This window comes from Triticum aestivum, chromosome 1A (genome assembly GCF_018294505.1).
Source record: "Triticum aestivum cultivar Chinese Spring chromosome 1A, IWGSC CS RefSeq v2.1, whole genome shotgun sequence".
Lineage (NCBI taxonomy): Eukaryota > Viridiplantae > Streptophyta > Magnoliopsida > Poales > Poaceae > Triticum > Triticum aestivum.
This window is the reverse complement of record NC_057794.1, coordinates 10,941,432-10,951,096: the sequence shown is the minus strand read 5'-3', so window position 1 is coordinate 10,951,096 and position 9,665 is coordinate 10,941,432. Positions and strand designations below refer to the sequence as shown.

Below are 9,665 nucleotides of genomic sequence, written 5' to 3'. Positions count from 1 at the left end.
GTTTTATGCTTGTAAATTCAATTGCTACGTGCTTAATCTGTTGCTAATTTTAGAGGTTTACTTTCTACTACGCCACAATTTCCTGTTTGCATCTTTGCAAGTGAGTGGTTGGTTTATGCTTTCTTATTGGTGAATACTTTCACTATGGTACGTTTTACATGTTCTAAAAAACAAATCCTCTGAATTTCAGGCCTTCTCATTTTTTGCTCCTAATTCTCACCATACAACTTACATTTTTAAATTACAGTGTTCTTCTATCTAATGCTACCAAACTAAGTGGCATGCCAGATTCTATCTAACTGAAGATGCTTTGCGGATTTGATTTGATGAACTTAATAAAACTTTCCCTGACCCCTCAAGCTAGTTTAATGCATGTAAATTCAATTGCTACGGGCCTAAACTGTTGCTAATTTTAGAGGTTTCTACTTTGTACAACTCCACAACTTCCTGATTGCATATTTACAAGTGTCTGGTTGGTTTATGCTTTCATATTGGTTAATCGTTTCACTATGGTATATTTTACCTGTTCTAACAAACAAATCCTCTGAATTGCAGGCCTTCTCATTGGATTTTAACTTGCGTGCACACCTCAAAACACATGCTGTGGAAAATTATCATATATGCCCCTTCCCAGCATGTGGCAAAAGATTTACAAGCGACTTCAAATTAAAATGCCATATTAAGACACATGAAAAGGTATGTTGCTATACCACATTGACTTCCATGTTCATCTTTTGGATCATCTTTTCCTTCTATTCATGCTAGTTCCATGAAGTTCTGCGGTACATGTTCAGTTTTATCCCTGACATATTTGATCCACTGAGGAACTTTGTTAACTGTTTTCCGATTGGAACTATGGATGCCGCAAATACATTAAGTTGGAGTGTGATCTAGTTTATCAGATTAGTGTCCTACTATCCCAACTACATAATCATTTATTAAAATGCCCATGGTGCCACACTTGCATGACGTGGTTTGCAGTTGTGTATATGAATCTTGTCAGTCTTATGTTTTACTTACTGTGTCTTTTGTGGCCATGATGCAGACTGGATCTCCTATTGCAGTGCAGCATACACCACCAGCAGAAAAACCACAAAGCACCATAAAGCCTTCCATACAAGCAACCCCAAAGCGTTCTGCGCCCACACCACCAAGCTTTTCCAGTGAGCGCCCTTATGTCTGCCCCTACGAAGGCTGTGGGAAAGCCTACATCCACGGTTACAAACTCAACCTCCATCTCAAGACTCAGCACCCTGACCACAATCAAGAAAACAATGGTAGGTCCGCCACACCTGCAGCAGGGTATAACTATGCTGACGGCGGTGACATCGCGCCAAACCCGAAAAGGAGCAAGACAAACCAAGGGCACAGGGCCCCTCCATCTAACGCCTACAATGTCAAGGTTTCCAGCAGGATGGCTGTTGATACCAGTGGTGCAAAGAACCAGTGGCCAGGCAAGGGTATGTATGACGATGACAGTGAAGAGACCGAGGAAGATCCTGGTGGTAACAATGTAGAAGATGGCTGGAGATACGGTAACCAGAACGCCGATGATGAGGAAACAGAAGAAGATGAAGACTAGCTGGACATTCATCATTTTCCCTGTTTACTGACATTCCGCTGGAGGGTGTGCCCTAGGTTGTTTAGATGTGGTTGTCTGCTTCCTTTTAGTAAGTTTGGTGTATGCCCATGCTGAAAACTAGCAACGAATGGAACTAAGTGGGTGCTATAATTATGGTAGAATTAGATTGCGCGGATGTGAACAGACACTTACTGATGTTGTTTGGTCATTTTGTTGAGATGGTCCATTTATGTAATATATCTGCCCTCCACCGTGTGGTAGTAAATCTTGTCTGGATGGTGATGAAGTAGCTAGATGTTTCCGTTTCTGCTTATTCAAGTGGTGATTTATACCGACTGCCTATGCCAAGGAACTCAACATGGAAAGGTATCATGTTGTGGCACACATGGTGAATTTTTTTCTGTAGAAATTTGAAGGTGCGTCATCTTATTCACACAGGACAATGGGCAAAGGATTATATTTGCCCACATCCAGGCTGTCGTAAGGTATGGCTTCACAAAGTTTGTATTGCATTTTTTTAGTTCTCAAAATACAGCTCACGTTATAGTGTTCTTCTGTTTAATGGTGCAGAACTAAGTAGTGGGATGCTAATTTTATCTAACTCAACATGTTCCGTTGATTTGATTAAATGAAATTAATGAAACTTCATCTGATACTTTGAGCTAGTTTTTGTTTGTAAACTGAGTTCAATTGCTATCCTGGACTATTGTTAATTGTAGAACTTCGTGATTTCCACGATGTAACATCTTTCCTGTTTGCATATCTGCAAGTGACAAAACAAAAAGTAGTGTAAATGATCATGGATTCTTATTGGTGAATCCTTCCATTTTGGTACATGTTGCATCACAATACCTCTGAATTTCAGGCCTTCTCTTTGGATTTAACTTACATGCACCCTTCAAATCACGTGATGTAGAAAATAATCATGTGAGCCCGTTCTCAGCATTTGGCAAAAGATTTACAAGTGATTTCAAATTAAAATGACATATCAAGGCACATGGAAAGGCATCTTGCTATAGAACATTGACTTCCATGTTCATCTTTTATGCTTTCTTTTCCTTCTATTCATACTCACTAATTTGTAACCCCATCTTAGAAATATATTTAAATAGGTTCCACAGTAAAGCTTGGCAGTGCCAAACTGCCCCGTAGGCCCTAATGCTCATTTTCGTACATGCATTATAAGTTGTGCTCATACTGTTATTCTTCTCTATAAGTTATCCTAAGAAACCTTTCACATCTGGTTAAAATATTGCCCTTCAGGGCCATGGTGATGGTGGCCAACACTAGTGGTTGTACCTTCGTGCTGGAGTTGAGTGGTGGTCTGATCCGGTTGCTGGTCACGATCTGATACAATAGGTATGCAAGGAATTTGGAATGCTTATGTGTTTATAATTAGAAAAGTGGTAATTTCAACGCACTTGGATCTCTGACTATTCAAGCCATCGTTTGATATGTCATACATTATGTGCATGGAAGCCATGAGGCAACTGTGAGTGTACGCTAGGTTTACTGTTTTCTGTTTCAACAAATTAGCTATGGTTCCCACAGAAAGGTTGAATTGCCTATCTGCTAGCAAGTGATGTTTAGGACCAAATTAGCAATGCTGGCTAGAGTGACTGATAATAATTGTAGGCTGGCATTTGTTTGTCCACGGTATATGCATTTGATGATGTGGCTGTTTTTTTTTACATTGCTTCTTTGCAAACTTCTGAGATTTGATGGCACGCCTTTTCTCGCTGTGCTTCTGCTTGCTTTAAAATGGTGTCATATGATTCAGTTCCTTTGCTTTTGGCAAGAAGGTCTGTTATACTTAAGGGATATTCTGCATTTCAGACATGTGGGCTGTTGCTATAGACTCTATCACACAGTTAGCTGCGTAAGTGTTCATTAGCTATCTGCAGTTAGAGTGCTCAATCTGATGACTGCTTGTTTTTTTTTCTGAATGTAGTAGATTCTTTTCTCTCCCAATGAGGTAATGAAATGCACAACAGAACCCACCATTTAACACTAATTTTAGTGCTGACCACACTGTTCTGGTGTTTATTGCCAGTTGAAGGATGTGTTTAAACTTAGATCCTTGGAAGAAAATAGAAGGCAAATGAAAAATCAAGTTTCGGGCCAAATGGATGGAAAAAGGAAAACAAAGGTGAGCAGCCACACGACAATGAGATACTGTTCTTCTTTTCGGCAATTCACTAAAAGAATCGTGTGCACCGTCTCCAACTGCAAGCAAAGCAAAGACTCTAGACTATGGAAGTAAGCATCTCATCGCCTCCAATTGCAAGCAAAGCGAAGGAAAGCAAAGGGAAGCCAGCAGAGACCTGCCATGCCCTGCAGGCTTTGGGATCAATTCCATTATGTTGCTGCAATCTACAGGTGTTCCCTCATGCACGCCCTATTTATACTGACATATGAGTACTATAAACAAGTCACATATGCATACTGATCATATCGCCCTCAGGTATTTTTCTAATCTATCCATAGTGTTTGAGTGTTCCTCTGTTTGGCCAACATGAGGATGCTGGGGGATCATCTCCAGCACAGCTACCGTCCCCAAAGCTCAACACAGCAGGTACACAAGTCAAAGATAAACAAAACTATTGTATAAATTAGGTAATATTTTTATTATTACATTGAACCGTTATTTTGGGCCTTGCGGCAGCTGAATGCTTGCTGCTGTTTGGATGAAGCTTTACTCTTCGCATGTACTGAGCCGCTGTTCTGTTATTTTGGTAATGCAACCTGGGGCTATGGGGCTATATGGATTAAAAAATTTGGTGCATTTCTTAAATTATATGCATGTGCATCTGGTATTATTACGTATCTATATAGAGGCTGGGGGATCAGAGCTCTTTATCTACAACTAGTAGTGTGATGTGCATTTGCGCGACTAGAGTTTCTATGTATCGTTGCATGTCATTTAACAAATTTAACATCCTCTTAAATATATACTCCCTCCGCCCCGAATTAGTTGACTCAGATTTGTCTACATACGGATGTATCCAAAACGTGTCCAGATACATCCGTATCTAGAAAAATCTAAGTCAAGTAATTCGGAACGGTGGTTGTACAATTTTGACCACTCATTTACATGAGAATATACCTGAAAAAATATATAAATCACAGTGCTAGGAATCAAAATGGTGAAGAATATTGCCTAATTTTGTATATTATAATGTTTGATAGCCAATGTTATAAACGTTGGTGATCATGTTCTTCTCAACATATTTTTTTGTTCATGACATAGGTAATTTCATAGTGTTCTTGTGTGTGGTTTATTTAACATGCTCTTATGTGTTGCTGATTGAACACACATGCCCTGCAGTTGATTCAGCCTCTTCATTCGTCTCCATGTCCAAGCCAAGCAAACACCCTAGACTATCTGAATCTGTTCTTTTCTCGTCAGTTGACTAGAAGGATGTTGCATTGTCTCAACCTTCAAGCAAAGCAAAGACTCTAGACTGTAGAATCTTGCGCCGTCTCCAACTGCAAGCAAAGGGAAGCAAAGACAGCAGGGATCAATTCCATTATTTTGCTGCAATCCTCCAGATTGTTGTGCCCTCATATATATGGCCCTATCTATACTGATTTGAAATATGAGTACTATAAACAGATCAGACACGCACAGTAATTTATGATATCCCTATCTACTATATTTGTCTAATCAATCCATTCTCCCCACTCAATCGAGCTAGTTTGAGCTGTGTTTGACCAACATGAGGATGCGAAAGGATCATCATAGTCCTTAGTTCGAGTCTATCTGCAGCACTTTTCCCCTCCTGAAGCCCAACACAGCAGGTACGTGATTCAACGTATAGACAAAAGTATTGTGCAAATTAGGTGATTTTTAAATTAGATTGCATCACTATTTGGTTCCTGGCAGCTAATGCGGCGTGTTGTTACTCTCTGGATATTTTTCTTCTTTCTGCTTTACCTTTTGCATGTACTGAACCGCCCTTTCATTATTTTGGTAAGAAAACCTGGGGCTTCGTATGAAAAAAGAACTACTTGCATTTCTCAAGTTATATGCACATATTTTTCTGGTATTTGCACATGCTTCTGGTATTTTTTGTAAATAATGTATCTGTAGACTCCGGGGGAGTTCTTTATCTTCAATTATCTATAATAAAATAAAAATAAACTCAAGTGGTAGTTATTGCACGCAAATTCAAAATCTCCTCATGAGGATTGGATGCTGAGAGACCATGTTTTTTCCTTTCTGCTTAGCTCTTTTTGTAGGCTAAACAATTGACGCTACCATGTCACGTTAAATTTTTTGCCGAGACAGCATCTCCATTCAGGTTCTGAAATTTATCCTCTTCAATTTGTTTTCAACTCCAAGAAAAGTGAAGAGCCTGGAGTATGAGAACCTGTTATGTTTTCCGGCAATTGACAAGAAGAATGTTGCATTGTCTCAAACTGCAAGCAAAAGAAAGACACAAACACTCTAGAGTATAAGCATCTTGCATCGTTTCCAACTGCAAGCAAAGAAAAGCTAGCAGAGACCTTGCACACCCTACTGGCTTTGGGATCATTTCCATTAGTTTAATGCAATCCTCTAGGTGTGCCCTCATATATATGGCCCTGTTCTGAGCGTTCCTCTGTTTGAGCAACATGAGGATGTTGAAGGATCATCAACACTCTATCTATGTCCAGTATGGCTACCCTCCCGGAGCTCAACACAACAGGTACGTAATTCGAAGTATAGACAAAACTAGTGTAATAATTAGGTTATGTACATTTTTTTAAACTATATTGAACCCCCTTTTTGGTGTCTGGGTGCTGCTGAATGTGGTGTGTTGCTACTGCTTGGATTTTCTTTTCTTTCTGCTTTACTCTTCACATGTACTACTACTGAACCTCCCTTTCCAATATTCCGGTAATGAAACGGGGCCATGGGGCTTCGGAAACTAGGTGCATTTCATACGTGCGCATCTGGTATTTTCAGTAAATGACGTATCTGTAGAGTCTGGGGGAGTTGTTTATCTTCAATTATGTAGCATGCAATATGAATAAACCCAAGCGCTAATTTGTGCGTAAGAACTGAAACATCACAGAAAAGCTGGACGATTGCAAAATAATTTCTCACTAAATGGACGGTCTCAAAAATTAAATACAGTGTATCAACATAATTTATTTTTGTTAAAGATGATTCTGTTTGGAGCAAGTTAAAGTATTTTAGCTTCTTGGCAGACTGACAGTAGCGAGCATCCAGCAGCTCTGGAATGAGTGGGAGATCCAGTGCTTGGTGCTTGTGAGCTTCTCCCTGCAAGTCTTCCTCCTCTTCTTCGCGGGGCTCCGGAAGCGCCATCGCTCTCGCATTCTCAGCCTGCTGCTGTGGCTTGCCTACCTGTTGGCGGACACCGTCGCGGTCTTCGTTCTCGGCCGCCTCACACGTGTTGGAGGCGACGACTCACTGGTGCTCTTCTGGGCACCGTTCATGTTGCTCCACCTCGGAGGGCAGGACACCATCACAGCCTTCTCCATGGAGGACTGCGCACTGTGGAAGAGGCACCTGCTGAACCTCACCACCCAGGTGGCACTGGCCATCTACGTCGTGGGCAAGCAATGGCAAGGGGACAAGCAACTTGTGGCTCCCATGGTGCTAATCTTCATCTCTGGGACAGCCAAATATATGGAGAGAATATGGATACTTGGGAGAGCCGGCTCATGGGGACCTATAAGCAGGCCTTGGGGTCCGTTGTGTGGGCAGAAAAGAACCCTGGGGGTCAGGCTTGACACACATGCTCCTATCTGGTCATTGTTCTCTTCTGACATGGAGGATGTGGCTCATGACATGTTTTATAATAGCATGAACTATTTCATGAACAGGACTAGTAAACGGCTTCGCGGGACTGGTTTAGGTCAGGAGGAACGAGATCGTCTCAAGTCAGACGAGGGAGTTAACTTGGCATACAAGTTGGCTGAGACCCAACTCTCATTGATCTATGACTTCTTGTACACCAAGTTTGGAAGCCTCGATGGTGTGTTGCACCGTCTCACCATCCTTGTCATAAACTCTACAGCTCTCGCTCTGTTTGCTGTTCATCATAAGGGAGGGAGGGGGCGATCAGAAGCTGTGAAGTACTACTACAGAGTAGCTGATGTTGCCATCTCTTACATATTGCTTGTGGGTGCAGTGGCGTTTGAGATATCCTCTATATTGATGTGGCTCATGACATCATATTCGCCATCCAACGTATGCACAGGACCAAGCGGAGGCCATAGTCCAAGAATTGTGCTTAGCATCCTCAAGCGCCTCCGCCCAGCACCGAAAAGCAACAGATTGGAGTGGTCAGGTAAGCTGTGGCAGTATAACTTTATTGATGAAATCATCCAAAAGGAGAAGGCAACAAGGGAATATGGATGGCTGAAACGGATGATGTGGCGTATCGGCATCAAGCAATACCACCACACAACCAAACATGTTGCCATCTCCCCAGAGGTAAAGAAGGTGTTCCTTGATAAGCTGTGTGACAATCACTGGAAGTTGTACTTCAGCAGCTTCACTGCCGAGTGGGCAGCTTATATTCCTTCTTCCTCCTCTGGGTTTGGTGCAGCTAAACAGAAAGTCCGAGGCATCTTCAAAGATAGGGATCTTGTATCAAGTGCCTTTCTTTGGCACCTTGTGACAGACATATGCCTGGTGCGGGACGAGACGCCCTCTAAGCTTAGAACCTGCAGTCAACACGTGTCCAATTACATCATGCACCTGGTCTACAAGTGCAACTTGATGGTTGATGCTGACGGGTGTTTATTTTTCGAAGAATGTATAAAGTGGATTGGCGCGTTTTGCAAAGATGCCAACTATGATAAGAGGGACCTCCTCCAGAGATTCTATGCCAACTATGATAAGAGGGTCCTCCTCCAGAGATTCTACGGTAACGATTTTCACTCTGAAGGTTCAGTTGGCCATCTAGCTAGTCTAGCTACTGATGTGGCTTTTCTGCTCAACGGCGAGGTAGCTGCTGCTGATCGGTGGGAGATGATCGCAACGGTATGGATGGAAATGCTCTGCTACATCGCAGTCAACTGTGATCATGGGTTCCATGCCAAGCAGCTGAGCGCTGGAGGGGAGTTCCTCACTCATGCCAAGATGATCATGTTTCCCATACTACAACTGGCTGATCCCGATGAGCAGTGACGACGGATGGGGGCGAGGCCCGGGGCGTGAGGCCCAAATCCTTTGTATATTACTCCCTATGTAAACTAATATAAGAGCGTTTAGATCACTACTTTAGTATTCTAAACACTCTTATATTAGTTTACGGAGGGAATATACCACAGTATACATAGGGGGCCCGGGGCGTGAGGCCCAAATCCTTTGTATATTGTAGCACAGTATACATAGGGGGCCTGGGGCGGCCCGCTGAGCTGGATCTGCCCCTACTGATGAGTGATGTAACATAAAAACACAACTATTGGGTTCATCTGCAAAGTTACTTTCTTATGGCTGTGATTTTCTAACCATTAGCAAGAAATTATACAGCTAATTAATGGCCAAACCTTTCTAAGTGACACGTACTTGTGGAGCCGGAGGATGACATGCAACCCTCACGGTCTTCTTCATCGTTGCCGCGCCCGTCTACTCCGGCACTCGGGGCCATCGGGACTGCCACTATTGTCGGCCTCACTCCACCATCGCTGAGGCGCAGCGGTCGGCACGCCATCGGTGTTGATGGTACAACAGGTGTTGATGGTACAACAGCCTCCGACGAGGACTCGATGGTGAAGGCCATGCGTAGAACGGCGGCCCGCAACCTTGACTTTGAAGGTACCTCTTCTCGTCAATCATTTTTGTCTTTTGATAATTCCAAAATATCTTCAAATATTACTAGCCTTGGAGTTTCATTAGGACGCAACGAGAAAGAAGTGGATTTTTCGGTTAGGGCTCTTAAACAAGTGGAGTTCGACCGGCTTACGGTTGCTCCTAAGTTGTCGAAGTTCGTGGACCCTCTTGTGTCAGATGAGGAGGATGAGGAAGCTGATGCCAATAATGAAGGCAAGCTTCTCTCCCATCTAGTTAAAGACACAACTGAGGTAGATTTGGATGATACTGTACGTGACACTGTGTTGTGTG

General features: G+C 42.6%; 2 protein-coding genes across 6 annotated transcripts in view; both read left to right on the top strand.

Moving 5' to 3' along the window:
- Positions 1-1,847, top strand: part of LOC123185671 (zinc finger transcription factor YY1) — a 4,128-nt gene extending 2,281 nt beyond the window's left edge. Inside the window, exons 5-6 of the mRNA XM_044597518.1 lie at positions 556-696; positions 1,046-1,847. Of these exons, the coding sequence (XP_044453453.1) occupies positions 556-696; positions 1,046-1,582 (678 nt within the window). The 3' untranslated portion in view covers positions 1,583-1,847. The remainder of the gene's footprint in view (positions 1-555; positions 697-1,045) is intronic.
- Positions 1,848-1,928: 81 nt separating this feature from the next.
- Positions 1,929-9,035, top strand: LOC123185630 (uncharacterized). Of its 5 annotated transcripts, none has more exons than XM_044597502.1 (7): positions 1,929-2,067; positions 2,846-2,941; positions 3,636-3,731; positions 3,826-3,961; positions 4,047-4,157; positions 4,911-6,273; positions 6,779-9,035. In XM_044597502.1, exons 6-7 carry the CDS (start codon positions 6,200-6,202, stop codon positions 8,727-8,729), a joined length of 2,025 nt encoding a protein of 674 aa, XP_044453437.1. In that variant the 5' UTR covers positions 1,929-2,067; positions 2,846-2,941; positions 3,636-3,731; positions 3,826-3,961; positions 4,047-4,157; positions 4,911-6,199; the 3' UTR covers positions 8,730-9,035. The 5 variants fall into 5 exon arrangements, with proteins under 5 accessions (XP_044453437.1, XP_044453428.1, XP_044453444.1 ...); XM_044597493.1 differs by having other exon boundaries at positions 3,816-3,961; XM_044597509.1 differs by having other exon boundaries at positions 3,636-3,961; positions 6,779-8,466; positions 8,551-9,035.
- The last annotated feature ends 630 nt before the right edge of the window (positions 9,036-9,665 follow it).

Bases quoted from the DNA above. Each gene is read 5' to 3' on its own strand.
- LOC123185630 (XM_044597502.1), top strand. From the start codon at position 6,200: ATGAGGATGTTGAAGGATCATCAACACTCTATCTATGTCCAGTATGGC. The intron at 6,274-6,778 runs GTACGTAATTCG...GCTTCTTGGCAG, and splicing joins CCCGGAGCTCAACACAACAG to ACTGACAGTAGCGAGCATCC.